Source organism: Staurois parvus, unplaced genomic scaffold, assembly GCF_062004578.1.
Source record: "Staurois parvus isolate SC_StPar_1 unplaced genomic scaffold, SC_StPar_1.0 ptg000090l, whole genome shotgun sequence".
NCBI lineage: Eukaryota > Metazoa > Chordata > Amphibia > Anura > Ranidae > Staurois > Staurois parvus.
In genome coordinates, this window is record NW_028317886.1 from 8,289,790 (window position 1) to 8,312,540 (window position 22,751).

The following is a 22,751-nucleotide window of genomic DNA, read 5'->3' on the forward strand; positions in this document are numbered from 1 at the left end:
TGCCCCATCGTTGGTGTCAGTGGGAGGAATAGTGCCCCATCGTTGGTGTCAGTGGGAGGAATAGTGCCCCATCGTTGGTGTCAGTGGGAGGAATAGTGCCCCATCGTTGGTGTCAGTGGGAGGAATAGTGCCCCATCGTTGGTGTCAGTGGGAGGAATAGTGCCCCATCGTTGGTGTCAGTGGGAGGAATAGTGCCCCATCATTAGTATCAGTGACACCAATGATGCGGCACTATTCCTCCCACTGACACCAATGACACTTGCTGACCCCTGTTGCAGTATGGTGCTGCTGCAGCCAGCATATGTGGTTGCAGCAGCACCTCTGCACTGCACACTTACCGGCTTTTCCCTCACTCAATTTTCGCGGGTCCGCTCGGCTCCGCCTCCTCACCCGTGATTGGCCGCCTGTGTACCTTTCCTGAGCTACAGTTCTGGCGGCCAATCACCGGTGAGGAGGCGGAGCCGAGCGGCAGGAGTGAGGGAGTGGCCGGAGTGACGGAAGGAGCAGCGCTTCCTGGATGGATCATCGTGGGAGCCAGGTAAGAGACAGCAGCCCTCTGCCCACCCCTGTACGCGCCCCCCTTGACGTTGACTCGAGTATAAGCCGAGGTGGCCGTTTTTCAGCACAAAAAATGTGCTGGAAAAACTCGGCTTATACTCGAGTATATACGGTATTCTTAAAAAGGGTCTGTGACTCCAAAAAGGTTAAAAACCACTGATCTAAAGTTTTGTGCCATCTAGTTAGTAGCTTATAAACAGATTCTTGGTTGTTGGACATTTGAGTAAGAGGATGGTGTCAATTTGGGTATGGGAGAGAGAGCAAGCAAGGTCACTTTCCCATTGCCATTTGTAGGATAGTGGTGAGTCGTTTTCTGAATCTTTCAAGACTGAGTGTGTCAGTGAAAGTTCTTGTCTAAAACTTGATCTTTTCAAAGGGAGTAGTAAGAAGAAACAGACTAGTGCATAATGAAAGAGTAATAGCCACATGTTGAGTTCTATTCCATACGCAGACTTAAAAATGCCTGATCAAGTTAGGCAAAGAAGGGCACATTTTAATATTAAGGACTGAAGGCCACGGTGGCTAAAACAGGTGTCACTGGGGAGGGGAGGAAATGTAAGGACACTGAATAAGTAATCAACCATACAGAAAAGGCATATTAATGGATGGTTTCTAAAATTGGACAGGAGTTGGACTTGTAGCCAGTGCCAAGTTTTGTTCCAGCAGTAGCCATTGCTTAGAGTTTTAATGAGAACTCAACTCCAAACTTCTTGCTAGGTAGGCCTCCTCATACCTGTGCTGATGGCCGACCTTCTGTGGTAGAATGCATCAGGCCAGCTGCTTCGCATATAACAGTGAAGTAGCAGTGAATACTTCAATGATATTCAGCTTTCAGGGGCATCGGCAGGTATTGTAAATGCACAGTTGCATTGGTCCAAGCTGGAATTCACCAAGGCAGCCTATTCACTTTGAATGGGCCACTGAAAGGCCTCAATGTATGAAAAACACTGACAATGTATATTGCAATGCTAGTGCATTCCTGTTATATATACCGTATTTTCCGGCGTATAAGACGACCCCCTACTTTTCCTGTTAAAATATAGGGTTTGAGCTATACTCGCCGTATAAGACTACCCCTCTTCCAACGCACACCAAATAAAAATTAAAAAACATCAGATTTGATTTCAATATGGTATGGTATTCCAATGATGGGGTGCTATTCCTCCCACTGACATCAATGATTAGGCACTACTCCTCCCACTGACACCAATGATGGGGCACTATTTCATCCACTGACACCAATGATGGCGCACTATTCCTCCCACTGACACCAATGATGGGACACTATTCCTCCCACTGACACCAATGATGGTGCCCCATCATTAGTGTCAGTGTGTGAGGAATAGTGCCCCATCATTAGTGTCAGTGTGTGAGGAATAGTGCCCCATCATTAGTCAGTGGGAGGAATAGTGCTCCATCATTGGTGTCAGTGGGAGGAATAGTGCTCCATCATTGGTGTCAGTGGGAGGAATAGTGCCCCATCATTAGTCAGTGGGAGGAATAGTGCCCCATCATTGGTGTCAGTGTGTGAGGAATAGTGCCCCATCATTAGTGTCAGTGGGAGGAATAGTGCTCCATCATTGGTGTCAGTGGGAGGAATAGTGCTCCATCATTGGTGTCAGTGGGAGGAATAGTGCCCCATCATTAGTCAGTGGGAGGAATAGCGCCCCATCATTGGTGTCAGTGGGAGGAATAGCGCCCCATCATTGGTGTCAGTGGGAGGAATAGCGCCCCATCATTGGTGTCAGTGGGAGGAATAGCGCCCCATCATTGGTGTCAGTGGGAGGAATAGCGCCCCATCATTGGTGTCAGTGGGAGGAATAGCGCCCCATCATTGGTGTCAGTGGGAGGAATAGCGCCCCATCATTGGTGTCAGTGGGAGGAATAGCGCCCCATCATTGGTGTCAGTGGGAGGAATAGCGCCCCATCATTGGTGTCAGTGGGAGGAATAGCGCCCCATCATTGGTGTCAGTGGGAGGAATAGCGCCCCATCATTGGTGTCAGTGGGAGGAATAGCGCCCCATCATTGGTGTCAGTGGGAGGAATAGCGCCCCATCATTGGTGTCAGTGGGAGGAATAGCGCCCCATCATTGGTGTCAGTGGGAGGAATTGCGCCCCATCGTTGGTGTCAGTGGGGAGAATAGTGCCCCCCCATCGTTGGTGTCAGTGGGGAGAATAGTGCCCCATCGTTGGTGTCAGTGGGGAGGAGGAATAGTGCCCCATCGTTGGTGTCAGTGGGGGAGGAATAGTGCCCCATCGTTGGTGTCAGTGTGGAGGAGGAATAGTGGCCCATCGTTGGTGTCAGTGGGAGGAATAGCGCCCCATCATTGGTGTCAGTGGGAGGAATAGTGCCCCATCATTGGTGTCAGTGGGAGGAATTGCGCCCCATCATTGGTATCAGTGGGGAGAATAGTGCCCCATCGTTGGTGTCAGTGGGGAGAATAGTGCCCCATCGTTGGTGTCAGTGGGGAGGAGGAATAGTGCCCCATCGTTGGTGTCAGTGGGGGAGGAATAGTGCCCCATCGTTGGTGTCAGTGTGGAGGAGGAATAGTGGCCCATCGTTAGTGTCAGTGGGGGAGAGGAGCGGCTGCTCCTTCTTCCAGTTCGGCAGCTCAATTTTCGTGGGGCCGCTCGGCTCCGCCTCCTCGCCGGTGATTGGTCGCCTGTGTGCCCTCAATCACCGGTGAGGAGGCGGAGCCGAGCGGCCGCGTGACCATCGAGCGGCCGAACTGAATGAAGGAGCAGCCGCGCTTCCTTGACCGGATCGTCGTGGGACCGGAGCCAGGTAAGGTACAGCAGCCCCTCTGCCCACCCCTGTACTTGGTGTCCATTGGAGGAGTGCCACCCTGATACTCGCACCGGCGTATAAGACGACCCCCGACTTTTCAGAAGATTTTCAGGGGTTGAAAAGTCGTCTTATACGCCGGAAAATACGGTGTGTATATATATATATATATATATATATATATATATATATATATATATATATATACACATACATACACACACACACAGTATATATATATATATATATATATATATATATATATATATATATATATATATATATACACACACACAATATATGAGTTGCATTGCCATAATGTGCACTATAACAGGAGTTTTATCGGGAACTACGAAGTTATGAAAAGCACATAGGTATGAATCCAGCTGAAACCCATCGTCTTGCAAAAAAAAAAAAAAAAAAATCTATTATCTAACAAAATAAATTAATAACTTTTATAATTGTCAAAAGAAGCACCACTGTATCTGGTAAAGGTTTTTTTTTTTTTTTTTTGGAACAGAATAGACACCTTCCATAGCTCAAGTCCAAATGAACAAATATTAATGGAAAATGATCAACCTAGTTAATAAAATGCTCTCATATACCCTCTAGTTTTTAAATAAATATTGTGCGCACAGATTATGACATCAAGTGAAGCTTTCTTTTCAAGACAAGTGAAAAGAACAGCAATTCCCTGTAGACCTCTGTGCTCTGCAGCAAAGATGATGCAACTTGTAAAAATAGACTTCTAGCAACAGAGCTGGAGACCTGTGCAGCATACTAGTCACAGCTGAGCCACATGACTTTCTGCTCAAATGCTCTAATTACCTCTCTTTAGCTTTCCTTGAAAACCTGCATATACATTATTACAATTTTCTTGATCAAGAAAGCTATAGAAATTTTTGAACAATCAACACACAATGTGCATATCAGATTATCTGCTCATAAAACTGCTGCGTGCTACCTTTATCATCAGTCCTCAGGCATGTGGTATTTTTTTTTAAATCCTATTTGGATAACCAAACGGTTGTTCCAGTTTGACAAACTGCAGTGCTGATATATATATATAAAAAAAATACATACATACAACTCGATCTGATTTTAGGTTACTGCAGTTAGATCACAGTTAATGCCTGATTGGTTGCCAATGTATATTACAAATATTTTTGGGACCTAAAAATGTAGTTTCAGATTACTTGTCTCCATAGTATATAGAACTACTTCAATATATCATACAGATTTTTTTTTTTAAGTGATTCACGCATCTGAAATGAAAACATTATGGGATAATAATTCATAGCTATAAGGCCTAATTATAGGACTCCAGGGAATGAAAAATGAGCCAACTATTCCATGCAGTGTGATTAGTTTTACCAAGAATCAAGTCTGTCAATCAGTCACACAGATGGCTTCTGGTGAGGTCACTAAAATGAGAAAAAAAACCTTTGATAATATCAGCATGTAGCCTTTGTAATCCATCAAGTAAAATTATAATTATATCAGAAAGAAAAGATACAGGGAAAGCATACAGAAATATAAATGTGTTATTTTGTTGGCATCAGATTCATGGACCCATGCATACCACCAAGCAAGCACATAAAAGGCTAGAAAGTTGAACCCAAAAATGGTTTCACTTTAATGCATAAAATAAGACATCCGCAGTGTTTTCACTTGGGTAAGCAACATGGGTGACTTTGATCTCTCTTGTGCAATTTTTACGTGCTGGAAATGAGGTGATTGCAGACAACAGGTCAAATAAAGCCATTACTTATTTCTCCCTCTGAAAATGCTGGTGGCTTGGCTGTCTTGGCAATTCCCTGAGCTTATTACTTTTTGATGTTTCTAAAAATGAACTTCAGGAATTCAGGCAATTTCTAAAATGTGCTGGCATTATTTTTTTCACAGAAGTCTGAAGCACTGTACCCATGATCAGCGGATCACAGGTGCAATACCAGTATTCTGCAGACTCTTCCTCCAGCTCTCTGCCCGTACCTTTGCATGGACTTTCAGATGGGAGGGCTGGAGGAAGTGTCAATGGACTACGAGTGCTGATTGCCATGCACCTATTCCATTGAGAACTACAAGTACATCTGTCGCTGTGGCAGACGGGACTCGAAGTTTATTCATTCACAGATCTCTGTAAATGCTCAATGAGTTTGTGTGGGTCGAGCCCTGCACATCTGTGCTGATTTCAAATTTGACAGCTGCTTCAGGAGAGAAGAACCCCCAAAAAGCTCTCACTGGGGATAGGAGGGTTGTCTAGCAACATGTCACACCCTAAATATGGGTGTAAAATGTAGCTAAAATGGAGTTAGCCTTTCAGTCCAACAAGGTGCATTCCACCTACTAGCCTTATTTATTTATCCCTGACATTTTTTTTACTGAGCGCTGGGAGTGAAGCTATCACTGTACTCCTGGCGCTCTGACAGGAGAGGCACTGCATTCTCATACACAGCAGCTCTGCGCAACCCTCCCTGCCAATTTGTACTCACGGAAGGCTTTGTATTTTGTGAGTAAATTCACATAACACAAAGTATTCTGAAATATAGCTATGTTCCTGGCAAATCTGTAAAAATGTAAATTGAAATTAAAGAGATATGTTCAGAAGTCGAAATGCACCTAACTGGACTTAACCGGACTTAACCCTTAAAAAGCCAGTTCATTTTAGAAAGGGGCTGAATTCGTAGAGCTTATCTTAAGGTGTAACAAGTGTGCAGATCACGAATCCTTACATCAAACCGACTCAATTTGCGGTATGTTAGCTTCAAGTCGTTGACTCAAAGTAGTGATGCCAGAGACAGCAAAGAAGCTTGCATTTGAAGGCAATGAATGGCAGCCTAAAGATGATCTTAACACAGGTGAGCTATACATTAATCAGTAGCCTGATATTGAAGCTACCCATACAATTTTCCATACACTGTGTATTTCCACTTTGTTAGTCAAATTTGAGAACCCCCCCATTATATTTTGTTGTGTTCCCATTCACACAACATACCTAAAAATACCTGAAAAATCTTTTGCCTTTCTAGTTTTTTCTGCAGAGTATGATTATACACAGGGCTGCTCGATGTTCTGAACAAATTCAGTGGGAAAATGTAGGTGAATCAGTTTTCCCTAACATATGCATAATTCAAGCCTTAATATACTTAGAGTAGTAATAAACCCACAGTGTGCTGGTCACATTGAGCACAATAAAATAAACATCCCATAGTAAACTATTTGTTAAAATTCTTACTCCAGGACTTGCCGTTTACAACTTTTAATGCTAATGCCTCCTGATCTCTCATTGCTCCTTCCCTGAACTTCACAGGAAAGAGTTAACAATGAACAGTGCAGTCCGGAGCCAGTACATTAGCTCTGAAAAGAGACGGGGAGGAGCAAGGGAATACCTTTCCATCCTAAGCTACAGGTCTATGTGTTTATATTGATACACAGTGTAGAGAGACACAACTCTAGTAACTGCATGCAAGGGTGGTTCCGCAAAGTGTTGCAAGAGAAAGACGCTACCCTAAAACAGGAAACATGAGGCAGCATTTATGGCATCACCTTAAACATAAACATAGGCAAAAGATTAAAAGATAAGGTTGCTGCATACACAGTAAGTTATTAAATTAGCTGCTGAAAGTGTTTAAAATATGAGGGTTTCATATCATTTTAATCCTTTGTTAGGACAGATAGTGTTGAAATCTAGTTTGAAACTGATAATGAGATCTTTGAACACCTGTACATTAAACAGAAGGGAAAGCTATGTAGCATTTTGAAGCAATGAAGAAAGGTAAGCTGCATTCTTTAATTTTTTTTTAAATAAATGGGAATATAGAACACATTTAAAGTAGGTATAAAGTGGAAATACACTTTAAAAGCCCCAGGAAGATAACTGCAAAATATCCAGCAATGACGATCAACTCCTAGTGGTTTGGAGGCCACTCTAAAATGAATAGAGAACCTTATACGGCTCTATTTTTTATTATTTTGCACCAAGACTGTAATTCCAGTTTTATGTGTAAACTGACATACATCACCTTTAACAGTGAGAATCAATACTTACAGATACAGGTTCTCTCTCTGTTGTCAGACATACATTTTAAAAAAATAGCATTCCAAATTGCTTTTAAACATGAATTCAACAGTCCATTAAACAACTTGTACACCACTGAATCGTAACACTAAATTATGAGAAGCTGAGGGATTGGTCAGTACAGATGATATGGGGGTCAAAAGTTGTACAGATCAGTCTATAGCACCCTTGATTCTGTAGGCTTGTGGATGGACAAGTGGGTTCAGGAATAATTTTTACATATGAATTAAATGTCTTTAAACTGAAGTGTAATACAAAACTGCATCTGAAATGTAAAATTATTTTTCATCCTAACAATGTGTTAAATGTGTTTCATGGAGAATGTCAGTGCTCATACAGACATATCAGCATTTCCACCAGCATGGATTTGACTGTTCTGAGTACATGCAAATTTTCCTGCCTTCATTTTACTGTGAAGAAGCAACCAAGTCAAATCTACACGAGCCTTCTTATTACCACCACAGAAACTGGAATATTGGTTTTCAGCTGTGTTTTGTTACACTTTCCACATCAAACAAGGCTAATTTTTTTCCTGAATATTCCAGCGTGGAGTCTGCAGTAGAGCGTTCACATGGTAACCTCGGCTGTGTAACGCGCCCCACCCAGCCAGGAATCACAGAGCTATTAATTCACTGCAGAGCTGAGTGATTTGTCAAATAAAAATAACGCTCTTAATCCCAGCCTCTCTGATAAGAGTCTCTGAGGTCTGATGGTAGGAGAACTCCATAGCCCCATTAACATGTTACTTTTATATGCAACAGCACAGCTATAACTAGGTTTACAGCTCTTCTTTAACCTCCTGCCCTCTAAACCTCCCCCCCCCCAAAAAAAAAACCCACTAGATATTAACAAGCAAGAACGCATTACATGCTACTGGTAAATAGGCCATAAAAATAAAAACATGCCCAAAAAAATGGTAGAAAGCTAAAGCGAAACAATGGCTGGGAAACAATCATCCACTTTTACATTCTTTTGTATGATCTGCAACGATAAAGAGACACGTGTGGCCCTTAAAAGGCCATGAAGCCTAGAATATAGCTAGTGCTAGTAATAACATTTACATATATATGGGAAAAGTTTCTGTACACTGACAGATCCTGAGATGTTTGTCATTGTATTCATATTTCCTGTGAAGGTCCACATGGACTGCTAATGCTTGCATATGTTATATTAAAGCCAACTACAGTCACTTTCAATGCAGATTAACCTGCCTTCTTTCTTTATATTACTAGCTTAGGAAAAAATTACATATCACGCCACATGTCCAAGGAAGCTGCAGAAGACAATATACAGAGCAGTCAGAGGGCAGAGCTGGATCGTGTCATCAGGGGTTGGCTGCGTGAACCTGCAAGAGACAGCGTCTGAGAAAACTAAGATGGCAGTGCAGGCCACAGGCCGATCACTGCAGGACAACACTGGGCAGGGTGAGCACATTTTTTGAAGAGAACCCAACATAACAAGTAAAGGGATTGGGGGGAAGAAGACACGGGGGTGCAGTTCTGCTTTAAATACATCCTAGTGAAATGGAGATGCCTTTTGAGTCAATACATAACAAATTGCAAATGGTCAACTGTAATGAACATTTCAAAAACAGTACTTATAGATTCCACAAAGCATAGGGCATAGGGATACATTTTGGGTGCAAAGGTAACATTCACCCTGTGAAGCATTTTTCTTTTTCATTTTTTTTTTTTTTAAAGAGTGTAATGTACTAAATAATCATCTCATTTTTATAACACAGCAGCCAACACCACATTGTGCGCATTACTGTGTGTGGTACGCATGTCTATTAGCAAGTTGCACTGGGGTGGACACTGCGGCACACCAACACAAATGATGTCCTTTTTTTTTGCATGCTAGTCTCATATCCAAAATGAATAGATTACTAAAGTTACAAAATTCTCGTAAGACAGAATAAAAATTTGGAAGTGATGTTATGTCTTTTATTGTATTGTCATGTATCTTTCATTTCTGAGCATGTGCAGTCTTGGTTGTGCCATTTTTTTACTGACTAACCACTTTCCCGCTGCCCTATAGCAGATATACCACTACAGGGTGGCAGGGACGCGCAAAATCATGTATATATACACATTATTTTGCATGTATGGGTAGGGGGCACGTGCAAGCTATTCGCAGCCTCGGCTGTCAATCTCCGGGTCCCAACTGGTGATTACTCACTGGCACTCAGTGATCAGCAAGCATTACCAAAGGGAGGAGAGAACTGTATGTAAACAATACAGTTCTCTCCCGTCGGCTCCTGCACACTGATTTGTTTGGCTCTGCATACCACAGTTGAAAACACATACACAGCTTACAGTAATACAGCACACAGTTAACCCTTTGATCGCCCCAGATGGTAACCCCTTCCTATCCAGTGTCATTAGTACAGTGTCAGCACTTTTTATTAGTACTGATCACTGTATTGGTGTTACGGAGGATGTCAGGGATACAAAGTCAGTTCCCCCCAGTGTCAGAATGCCTGCCGCAGTCCAGCTATAAGTCATTGATCGCCGCCATTACTAGTAGAAAAAAAATAAATCCCAGTATCTATACCGCCATTTATAAATGTTATAACTTTCACGTAAACCAATTAATTTACATGTATTGGGATTTTGTTTTTAGCAGACATGTAGCAGAATACATTTTGGCCTAAATTTATGCCGAATTTTTTTTTTTTTTTTTTACTGGACTCAAACTTTAAGAGCCAAAAGATAATTTTTTTGTCAAAGCTGTCAGTCTTTTTTTCTTTATATAGCATAGAAAATAAAAACACAGGCGATAAAATACCACTGAAAGAAAGCACTATTCATGGGAAAAAAGGACATAAATTTAATATAGGTGCAGCATTACATGACCGCGCAATTGTCAGTTAAAGTAACGCAGCGCCGTAATGCAAAAAATGGCCTGGTCAGGAAGGGGGGCAAATCCTCTGGAGGGCAAGTGGTTAAACATAAATGATTTGTTCTGTTATCATATGAGAATTATCGTGCTTGTCCCTTCATATAATTTTGCATGAACTGTCGTGCTTGGCTCGTGAAAGCTGTGTACTAATGATCAGATCTATATTTTTCGTCATCGCGTGTACTAGGCTTAACTCGTCAGCTATTTTTAGGTTGTGTCCCTATACACACTGGCTGAACTAAATGATGGTTGTCTAGCCTGTGATTCACCTATATACATTGTGACACCAAATGTCAACTTCTAGCAAGAAAGAACCTTTGATACGTATGAGCTGGCGGGCTGCTTTCATCAGAGTTGTCTATGTACAGCCTAACGGTTTGCAGAAACCATGATATGAGAAATTGAACTTCCATTTTAACAGACAACTCTTGAAGCGGTTGTAAACCATAAATATTTTTTTAAATATAGTATTGCATAGCGCTACACCAAACTGCTGCCAGGACCTTCCCTGTGCCAGTACTCAACAACTCAGCTCTGATTAATCAAAGTGGAGTTGCCGAGTACACAGAGAAAGTTCTGGCAGTTGGAGCTGTCAAAGAAAAGCAGTCTGGCAATGTTTATCAACAGCATTGCTCAAAAGAAACATTTTTTCATTTTGTATCTGCTTATTCATCTACAGATCAAAGGAAATCTGTAGATTAGGTCAGTTAAAAGCAACCTGACAAGCGGAAAAAAAAGTTTGGGTTTTTTTTTTTTCAATTAAATGTTCCAAATGTTTAACCCCCTTGTTAACCCTTAGTTTACTCTAATCAGCCCTAATTAACTCATTCTTCTCCATTCAATTATTATTTTCTCATTTTTTTACCGCAGCTGTCAATCACCGAGTCATGGTCGGTGATTGCCAAGCATCTCCGACAGGGAGGAGAACGGTTTATAAACAAAACAGTTATCCTCCCTGTCAGCTTGTGCACACTGCTTTGGATGGCTGTGCAGAGCACAGCCATGCAAAGCAATATGCTTACAGTGAAGCAGATGGACACAACACTTAGTAAAACAGCACTAAAAAGACGTAAATTTAATTTGGGTGCAGCATTGCGTGACTGTGTAATTGTCAGTTAAAGTAACAGCGCCGTAACGCAAAAAAATGGCCTGGTGAGGAAGGGGGATAAATCCTCAGGAGGGCAAGTGGTTAACTACCGTATTTTTCGCCCCATAAGACGCACCTGACCATAAGACGCACCTAGGTTTTAGAGGCAGAAAACAGGAAAAAAAAAATTCTGAACTAATGGACTGCAGACAGTACAGGAGATGACCAGAGACTGCGGACAGCACAGGGATGACAAGAGACTGCGGACAGCACAGGGATGACAAGAGACTGCGGACAGCACAGGGATGACAAGAGACTGCGGACAGCACAGGGATGACCAGAGACTGCGGACAGCACAGGGATGACCAGAGACTGCGGACAGCACAGGGATGACCAGAGACTGCGGACAGCACAGGGATGACCAGAGACTGCGGACAGCACAGGGATGACCAGAGACTGCGGACAGCACAGGGATGACCAGAGACTGCGGACAGCACAGGGATGACCAGAGACTGCGGACAGTACAGATGACTGCTGACCTTTGGGGAGGTGGGGAGCGGGTACCTGAATTTGACAGGTACCTGCTCTTACTTCCGCAGAGTTTTTATTTGATCTTACCTGTTCCTCGATCCAGCCGCGCGCTGTCTTCCCGGCTTCTGTAATGGCGCTCGGCATGACAGCCGGGTGCCCAGTGCGCATGAGCGAGAAGCACTTGCGCTTTGTGATTGGTCCGGCGGCTTCTGGGATCTGTCATGTGTCCCAGGTGCCGCCTTACCATTCACAAAAAGCACCGCTTCTTGCGCATGCGCACTTGGCACCCGGCTGTCATGCCCAGTGCCCACACTACAAAAGCCGGAAGACAGCGCGCCGCTGGATAGAGGAACAGGTAAGATCAAAGAACAAAGAAGTAAGAGCGGGTACCTGTCAAATTCAGGTACCCGCTCCCCACCTCCCCAAAGGTCAGCAGTCATCTCCATAATGTCCCGCTGCAGAGCTGAGCGGCCGGCCCGGTATTCTGACACGGCCGCGGTGGAAATACCGGACCGGCCGCTCCATATGACGCACTGACATTTTCCCCCCTTTTTTGGGGGGAAAAAAGTGCGTCTTATGTAGCGAAAAATACGGTAATACTTAAACTTTTTTTTGTTTTGCTCATTAGTATTCGTTTACCTTTAGCATACATTTACCAATTTCACATTTTAAAAAAAATGCTAAATTGAAAAAGAAAATATTTAATTTGCAAAAAAATTTGCAATGCTTTGTAACAGAATCATATTTTAGTGTAATTTTAAACAGGACAAATTAGAGAATGTGCACTTTTTACGTGCAGTAACACTCTTTTTTAAACAAACACTGCTCAAACAAAGAAAAAGTGTGTTTTGTTACATTTTATGCTTTAATTCTTTAAGGATAGTATAAAAAAATCATTGTTGCAAGACAATATTCACAAAAAGAAAGCGGTGTTTGTCCTTAAAAAAAACAAATATATGTATCATCTTTTTATCATCTTAAGTAATGACAAAGTTATCAAAATTGCTCTGGTCCATAGAGGGCAATCAGGTGTGAGAACTGAAGTGGATAAAACTAAGCTCTTAGTTCTTCTGTATTATTGTTCTCTTTGGACCATCTTAGAACAGGGTTCTAGTTCTAGACAACCATGACATTTCTCAATCTTACGCTGAGAAAAAAAAAACCAATTACAGTAGAACTGAGGATCTGTTAAAGCGTCTATAACAATTTGTAGCATATTCTTTATTTATATGACTGTAATTCATCACATTAGCTCACTGCCGTTAGTTGTAATTGGTTACAGCCTCTTCTTTTCATGAAGTGTTGTAAAAGATTCTTACGCTTGAAGAGGCGGCTCCATGTCAGCAGCCTACAAGCACACACAGTACATCTATTTTCACAGGCAAAACTCCAAAGCATAATGGACAGCCCTTTTCTTTTTAAACTGCATGTATTACTTAAGTAGGCTTTAAAATATGTATGTATAGCAGCCTTGTTGGAGTCATGTGGCAAGGAGGTAGAGTAAAACTCTGTATGCTCCTACATTTGTTCTCTTGAGGATCACACACGTTACTGAAATACTGAGTTTCTTTAGGGATTATCAAAACTGCTGAAAGCCATCTAAATACTATTTTGGGGAAAGGGTCAAATAGGGTCCAGCTCTAAAAGCACTGAGATAATATCAAGATATTCTAGAGCTGAATAGGATCTACAGTGAGGAACAGAAGTATTTGAACACCCTGCGATTTTGCAAGTTCTCCCACTTAGAAATCATGGAGGGGTCTGAAATTCACATTGTAGGTGCATTCCCACTCAGAGACAGAATTTAAAAAAAAATTCAGGAAATCACAATGTGTGATTTTTAAAGAATTTATTTGTCTTGCACTGCTGAACATAAGTATTTGAACACCTGAGAAAATCAGTGTTAATATTTGGTACAGAAGCCTTTGTTTGCAATTACAGAGGTCAAACGTTTCCTGCAGTTCTTGACCAGGTTTGCACACACTGCAACAGGGATTTTGGCCCACTCCTCCACACAGATCTCCTCTAGATCTGTCAGGTTTCGGGGGCTGTCGCTGAGCAACACGGAGTTTCAGCTCCCTCCAAAGATGTTCTATTGGATTTAGGTCTGGAGACTGGCTAGGCCACTCCAGAACCTTGATATGCTTCTTACGGAGCCACTCCTTGGTTATCCTGACTGTGTGCTTCGGGTCGTCATCATGTTGGAAGACCCAGCCATGACCCATCTTCAATGCTCTGACTGAGGGAAGGAGGTTGTTGCTCAAAATCTCACAATAAATGGCCCCATTCATCCTCTCCTTAATACACTGCAGTGGTCCTGTCCCCTTCGCAGAAAAGCACCCCCAAAGCATGAGGTTACCACCCCCATGCTTCACAGTAGGGATGGTGTTCTTGGGATGTAACTCATCCTTCTTTTTCCTCCAAACACGACGAGTGAAGTTTAGACCAAAAAGTTCTACTTTGGTCTCATCTGACCACATGACTTTCTCCCATGCCTTCTCTGGATCATCCAGATGGTCATTGGCAAACTTCAGACGGGCCTGGACATGTGATGACTTCAGCAGGGGAAACATCCATGCAATGCATTATTTGAAACCATGACGGCGTAGTGTTCTACCGACAGTGACCTTTGAAACTGTGGTCCCAGCTCTCTTCATGTCATTGACCCCTTGTAGTTCTGGGCTGATTCCTCACCTTTCTTATCATCAGTGATACCCCATGAGGTGAGATCTTGCATGGAGCCCCAGTTCGAGGGAGACTGACAGTCGTCTTTAGCCTCTTCCATTTTCTAACAATTGCTCCAACAGTTGATCTATGTTCACCAAGCTGCTTGGCAATTGCCCTGTAGCCCTTTCCAGCCTTGTGAAGGTCCACAATTTTGTCTCTGGTGTCTTTTGACAGCTCTTTGGTCTTGCCCATGGTAGTTGTAGGCGTCTGACTGACTGTGGGGTGGACAGGTGTCTTTATAGAGCTCAGACAGGTGCTACTAAGTTAGATTAATGAGAGGAGTAGAGGTAGACTTTTTAAAAGGCACATTAACAGGTCTTTAAGAGCCAGAATTCTTGCTGTTTCTTAGGTGTTCAAATACTTATGTTCAGCAGTGCAAGACAAATAAATTCTTTAAAAATCATACAATGTGATTTCCTGAATTTTTTTTTAAATTCTGTCTCTCAGAGTGGGAATGCACCTACAATGTGAATTCAGACCCCTCCATGATTTCTAAGTGTGAGAACTTGCAAAATCGCAGGGTGTTCAAATACTTCTGTTCCTCACTGTATAGCAAACCAAACCAAATCTTGGGCCTTGCATTGATACAGCCCTTGTCTCTACAGAGCTTAAACTGAATCTGAAGTCAATATACATAACTTTTTCCATTATATCAGCACCATGTTACCTCTCCAAACCCTACATATTTATTTCAATAAAATGCATCTCTATTGTAATAAATGCTTTATATATTGTGCTCACTTCCTAGCTTCCATCATTGCTTTCTCCATTTCCACGACTGTGTGTGCAGGTCTGCTGTGTCTCCCTGTCACTTCAGGTGATGCATGCATGCCTTTTATACACTTCATATGCCATTTTCCATTGAGGTCAGCAATGAAAGGGGCACATTACCTCTCACACAAATGGGCTTTACTTCTAAGGTCACTGCAGTCGCTGTAAAACTCCAGGTAAAAGAGGCAGGGGATATCCAAATGTTGCCATTACAGCTGAGGACATTGCTCAAAGTCCTGGAAGCACTGATCACAGTAATTGTAGCCAAAAGCACAGTGCAGTAGGTGATAGGGCGCTACATACTGAAAAGGCATGATGAGTTTTTCTCACTGCAACCAAGGACCTTGGTCTCCAGTGCAATTGATCACAGCAAAGTTTTTCAACCTGATGAGAACTATATTTAAAACTCCACAAGAAAATTCAAAGACACACTACATACAAATTTTTTATTTTTGCCCATGGATACACTGGGGTTTATTTACTAAAGCTGGTTCACTCAGAATCTTGTGCACTTCTACATGGAAACTAATCAACTTACAGTTTTTATTGCTAAAGCTTAATTGAACAAGCTGAGGTTAGAAGCTGGTTGGTTATCATGCACAGGATTCTGAGTTATCCAGCTTTAGTAAATATCCCCCACTGTATATAAGTGGAGCTGTAAATTTTACTAAACAGTGCTCTTAGGCTAAGTTCACACTAGCTTTGTAAGCAGGCATTTTAGGGGCATTTTTAATGCTCCTCAAAGGCCTATGAATAATATACACATGGCAGCACAGTGCTGTTCACACTGAAGTGTTCGTGTTGCGGCAAACTTGACACCTCATGTCTAGTCAGGAGGAGTTGAAGCCTTTCAATGCCTCCCATTCAAGTCTATGGTGATGCTCCTTAAATGCCTGGAAGGCATTTGAGAGGCATTAATACCATTAACTTCATTATAGGCGTTTGTGGTGTGGTGTGGTTTAAAAGCTTGGAAACCGCCTGCGAAAAAGTAATAGTAATTTTACCTGCAAAAAATGTGAATCTATTATTTTGTGAACAGTTTACTACCAATTTTAAGTGGAACAAGTGTATATCTAATGAAGCCTAAAACAGCCCTCCCCCCACCCCTCCTTTAGAACTGCTATTCTGACTAGAAGCATCTTTCTTCTACAGGATATTTAGAATAGCAGTTAGAAGGGGGGTGGGAGTAGTTTTAGGCTTAGTTATAGACTGGAATTTTACTTTAAGGAAGGGTTTGCTTCCCAAAGAAAAGTGAACTAAATTTGTGTACATCAGTGATTTACACATAAAATGTCAATAAGATAAAGCAGAACACTAAAACATACTTAATGCTAATATTCTGTAGATACTACATTTATTCACAAAGATCTGGTTATATCCTTGCTACTTTACTCATATCAGCTAAAACAGAAATATACAATGATGTGACTTACCATTCCATCACTCAATCTACCATATTCAAAAGTATGAAGAGCGACCAAACCCTACAAAAAGAATTATATAGAATTTTTTTTTTTTTTTGTGAGATCACAGGAGAGCTGTGTAGTATCTTTGAGCCTAGGCTGACACTGATGCAGTGCAGGATTCCCAGCAATTCCTGTGTGTCTCCAGCACCACATCACAAATGCACTCTGTTCATGCGAACTGCTGTGGGTGTCAATGTTAAGCTAATGACACCCCAAAAGCAGTTCACACAACGCAGTGCGACTGGCTGAATTGGACCGCATGGATTTTAACAGCCTTGCAATTCGATTCCAGTGTGGAAAAAAAGGGGCATGCACCTTTTTTTGTGCGGATGTGGTGCTATTTGAGCCATACAAAATGAATGGTCTCAAGTCGAAGCCACCTGAGAAATATGTGAAATGAAACAGAGGGGCCACAGAGAGAGAGAGATAACAATATAAAATAACCATGTTGCAAAACCTTAATTTAAAATGTATTTTTAATTACCAATCCTGTGGATACCTTTGTGCATAAATTCAATATAAATCTGTTATTGAAATAGATGTGCAGAGACACTAGCGCAATGAACCACACAGCAGCAAAACAAAAGTAAATAAAGAGCCTTTCTACAATAGAACCACAACCCAGCACAGGTACACACATGCTGCCAGCAGAATCTGCCCTATACCTGGAACTAGCAGGAGAACCAGCACAGACATGCAATAAATAAAATCTGCATCTCTACTAAAAAGGTCAGATATTTTACACTAATCCGGTTTAGGTGTCAAATGCATAAAGGCTTGGTAAAGACATTGGAAGCGTTAGATGTTAGAAAATTCTACAACTGGTCACTTTACAGCATGTCTGTTACACCGATTCACCTGTCATTCCCTAAAGTATATTTTGACTTCTGAAGCCAAACCCCCACTATACGTTTGTCATGTGTTCCCATTCACACAGCGTTCCTTACAATATTTAAAGCCGAACTCCAGGAATTATGGTCATTGCATTGCACAAGTAAGTATGCATATCTCATACCTGAAGGAAAGCTGGTAATCACTGTAGCATTTGGTAGTACTGCACTGATAGCTATGACCCTCCTGCTGGCTTCCCCTTTACACAGTGATCACAGCAGGACACTGCAGCCCTTCATACAATGTGTTACAAGGTGTTCTCTGAATGGACAAGGTGAAGAGTGTGACATTATATTATCTCCTCGACCAATCAGACAATGTTTTACATTCGTGGAAAGAGTACAATGCCTTCTATGAATGGCAGCAGTGCTGAGCAAGCATCCACTGGGGCAGTCAGTACACAGAGAAGAAGCAGCCTGCCCATTACACAAGGAGGACCTGGAAGATTGCAGCGAACACTATAGTAAAGCAAACTACCACAGTGATTTCCAGCTTCCCTAGCCATCCATCAAGTTGGAGATATGTATACTTACAATGTGTCAACCTGGTCCAATGTAAATATGCAATGAGCAGATTTCCTGGGGTTCAGCTTTAAAAATATATTTCTTACCTTTCACTGGAGCAGATTTAGATCAAACAGCTTGAAACTGTTTAATAGCTTGCAATATACAATTGGGGGACAGATTGTAGGACAGTTTTTTTTTTAAGTGCATGTACCACCCAAGCCTTGAGATATCTTTATTCCTTTATCCTAAGAGGAGTAAATGGATTTTTAACGCTTTGTGTAAGGGAACACGTAACGTATATAAAGTAGGCGCTACACTTAATTTGGCTGCAAAAGAGGAAATACACTTTAAACGAGGGACACTTTAAAAAAAACCAAGGACAGATGACAAACTTCATGACCCAGAAAAAAGAAAGAACTACAATAAAATCACAATGCAGAAGTACTCAAAATACTGAGCTCTGAATTAACCCCAAAATTGCTGCAATTAATCAAAAGCAAGCAGGCACAGGACACACAAACATTTGTGATGCAACAAGACTGGAGGAAGGGCAGAAATAGGCGGAAAGCAGTGAACTGCATGACAAGACATGTAACAATCAAAATACCTGAGGCTTAGTGCATTCCTGTGAGCCAAAATGAAATGAATGCCATAGGAGAGGAAAGGAAAAGATGGAGATTACCAAGACATGCTAATAAATATTCCATCAGTATGAAGATTGTGAGGAGAAGGGCATGATAATGAGAACCTTTGTAAGGCTCCCCAATCAGCCCTTCCTCATTTAAATATCTGGAGAGCCATGAAACCATTCAAGCACAATTCTGAGAGCCTGGCGAATTCTACCAGCAGTCATGCCATTTTAGAGCTTTCTAGACCAGCGTTTCAGATTCTCACAGAGATTCTCAACTAACACCATGGCCACTCAATGCATATAAAAAGAAAAGGAAGGATGGTATTTAGAAAAAGTTCTACCAGAAAACTTACCATTTAAATTATCCTCACTTTTATCAGCATTAATTATTACAGCTGAACGCAACAAAGTTTCTGTTCATTCTGTTTTACCAATATATATGCAGGGAAGCATTCTTTTCTGAAGTAAATCAAAGTTTGAATTGGTGACCATACATGGAGAAATCCTTAAAGAATATGTAAAAACCCAACATTTCATACTCCTGATGTGTGCCTGCTCTACCATGTACTTGTATGAAAAACTATCCTGTTCCCTTTGTACTGCTTCCTTTTCCTCCCAATGACACCAACGATGAGTCACTATTCCTCCCAGTGACACCAAAAAAAAGCAAAGGTTTATTTCCACTGATGAGGGGACTTTTTCTCCTCCCAATGGCCACCATCAGGCCCCACTAAAGTCTGAAGGACAGTAAACTGTCCCTTTGTTTAGAAAATTTAGAACCCCTGATCTAGATGAAAGGGTGCATACTTGTACTTGTGGAAAGGGAATAGAAAATAGGAGGAAAGGGAGAGAAAAAGGGATAAAAGAGGAGGGGGTCAATAAATAAGTAATGTGCAGGAGCTAGGAAATGTAGAGGATTACCAGGAGAGGGGGCTGATCTGCTGGAAGGGACAAAGGAAGAACAGCACACATAAACCCAAAGAGGGATCTTATTGGACCTAAATAGTAAGAAAGCAGGCAGAAAATTGTCAAATTCTCAAACAACGTTGTTGAGATACCCTATTCTATTTTTGAATTCTGAGGCGAAGGGTGCAGATGATGATGATTTCCAAGCTTTTAAAATGCTTCTTTTGGCCTCCGTGAAGATGTGTACCACTAGTTCAGTTTGATTGGTGGGCAGGATAAAATATAATTGTCACTTGCTCCATGTCACTTGCAAGTTTAGTATTTTACTACAGATGATGCATCCTGAACATTAGCCACCAAGATAAGGGGTAAATCAAATTAAAGTTGTTAGTGTTACAGTTCTAAACCAGCAACTTCTACTGAGCCTACTTTAAATAGGACTATACCTGAAACAAGTGACTTACATGATGCAGGCTGCCTTACATTAACCATACAATACTAGAGAATGGCTGATTCCTATCAGCCAGAGTGCTTTTCATTTCCCTGGTTCAGCCCCCCATCCCCACCCAAATAAAAAAACACAATAAGTGTCAGATATGATGGACCACTTAGGCTTTTTCTGCCATCACTCTTTTAGGTTTTTATGTTACTACTACAGTGCCCTGAAAAAGTATTCATACCCCTTGAAATTTACCACATTATCATGTTACAACCAAAAATGTAAATGTAATTTACTGGGATTTTATTTAACAGACCAACACAAAGTGGCACATAATTGTGAAGTGAAAGGAAAATGACAAATGGTTTTCAAAATGTGTTACAAATAAATAAGTGAAAAGTGTGGCGGTCATTTGTATTCAGGCCCCCTGAGCCAATACTTTGTAGAACCACCTTTTGCTGCAATTACAGTTGCAAGTCTTTTTGGGGATGTCTCTTACCAGCTTTGCACATCTACAGAGGGACATTTTTGCCCATTCTTCTTTGCAAAATAGCTCAAACTCTGTGAGATTGGATGGAGAGCGTCTGTGAACAGAAATGTTCAAGTCTTGCCACAGATTCTAAATTTGATTTCAGTCTGACCTTGACTGGGCCATTCTAACACATGAAAATGTTTTGATCTAACCCATTGTATTGTAGCTCTGGCTGTATGTTTAGAGTTGTTGTCGTGCTGGAAGGTGAGCCTCTGTCCCAGTTCAAGATTTTTGCAGACTAACAGGTTTTCATCTAAGATTGCCCTGTATTTGGCTCCATCCATCTTCCCATCAACTCTGACCAGCTTCCCTGTCCCTGCTGAAGAAATGTATCCCCACAACATGATGCTGCCACTGCCACTGTCACGTTTTAAAGTGAGGATGGTGTGTTCAGGGTGGTGTGCAGTGTTAGTTTTCCGTCACACATAGCGTTTTGCTTTTAGGCCATCTGACCAGAGCACCTTCTTACACATATTTGTTGTGTCCCTCACATGGCTTCTCGCAAACTGCAAAACAGGATTTCTTATGGCTTTCTTTCAACAATGGCTTTCTTCTTGCCACTCTTCCATAAAGGCCAGATTTGTGGAGTGCACGACTAATAGTTGTCCTGTGGACAGATTCTCCCACCTGAGCTGTGGATCTCTGCAGCTCCTCCAGAGTTACCATGGACCTCTTGGCTGCTTCACTGATTAATGCTCTCCTTGCCCAGCCTGTCAGTTTAGGTGGACGGCCATGTCTTGGTAGGTTTGCAGTTGTGCCATACTCTTTCCATTTTTGGATGATGGATTGAACAGTGTTCTGTGACATGTTCAAAGCTGGGGATTTTTTTTTTATAACCTAACCCTGCTTTAAACTTATTTACAACTTTATCCCTGACCTGTCTGGTGTGTTCCTTGGCCTTCATGATGCTGTTTGTTCACTAATGTTCTCTAACAAACCTCTGAGGGCTTCACAGAACAGCTATATTTATACTGAAAGTAGATACACATATACATAAGAAGTGCTCTCCCAACACCATGTGAATAATTAACTAATACAGGGTATAATAAAGTTAAAAAAAACAAACTTGTGAACGAATGAGAGTCCCATAGGAGGATGTCACATAAATCCAATGAATTCTTTTACACCACTCGTGAGCAGTAGATGAATTTCTCACTTACCAGAAGGTTTTGACCCCCGCTTGGGTGGTCAAATAACCCTAGGTAGTCAAATGGGGTGTGGATTCCCAAATGCAGGCTCTCATACGATGAATCTTCAAGCTTCACTTCTAATAATGGCTCTCCAGAAAGCTCGTGTCCATGGTCCGACAAAGACATTGGTTAAAGATAAGCATCCTTTATAAAGCAAACAATTTCAGCCAAGCTCCTAGATGCCTCCTCACACAGAGACACACAAACACTCTATATGGACCGTGGGCACAAGCTTTCTGAAGAGCCAATATTAGAAGGGGAGCTTGGAGATTCATCGTATTAGAGCCAGCAGTTGGGAATCCACACACCATTTGATTACCGAACGTTATTTGAACACCCAAGCGGGGTCAACACCTTCTGGTGAGTGAGAAATTCATCTATTACTCACAAGTGGTGGAGAAGAATTCATTGGATTTATGTGACACCCTCCTATGTGACTCTCATTCATTCATATGTTTTTTTTGGACTTTATTATACCCTGTATTAGTTAATTATTCACACGGTGTTGGGAGAGCACTTCTTATGTATATGTGTATCTACTTTCATGTTAGTATACCTATTTCATTGAGCAAGCGCCTATCTATTTATGGTTTGGTATACAGAGTGTTTATTCACTTAATAGGGGAAGCTGCAATTACACCCTGATAATGGCAGAATTTATAATTCTGTGTTAATTTTGTTTAATTACATATTCACATTTGGTTTCACAGGCACCACGATATTGCTTTTTTTGATTTATGTATTTAAAATTA

At 41.6% G+C, this 22,751-nt stretch overlaps 1 protein-coding gene across 9 annotated transcripts in view; it reads right to left on the reverse strand.

Moving 5' to 3' along the window:
• The window catches only part of RAPGEF2 (Rap guanine nucleotide exchange factor 2), a 391,597-nt gene that overhangs the window by 134,845 nt on the left and 234,001 nt on the right, over nucleotides 1–22,751 (reverse strand). For 7 of the 9 annotated variants that reach the window (XM_089670385.1, XM_089670389.1, XM_089670388.1 and 4 more), the window contains one exon: nucleotides 18,909–18,926. The exons of the other annotated variants lie outside the window; for them this stretch is intronic. In XM_089670385.1, the coding sequence (XP_089526511.1) occupies nucleotides 18,909–18,926 (18 nt within the window). The remainder of the gene's footprint in view (nucleotides 1–18,908; nucleotides 18,927–22,751) is intronic. 9 annotated transcript variants of the gene reach the window in all.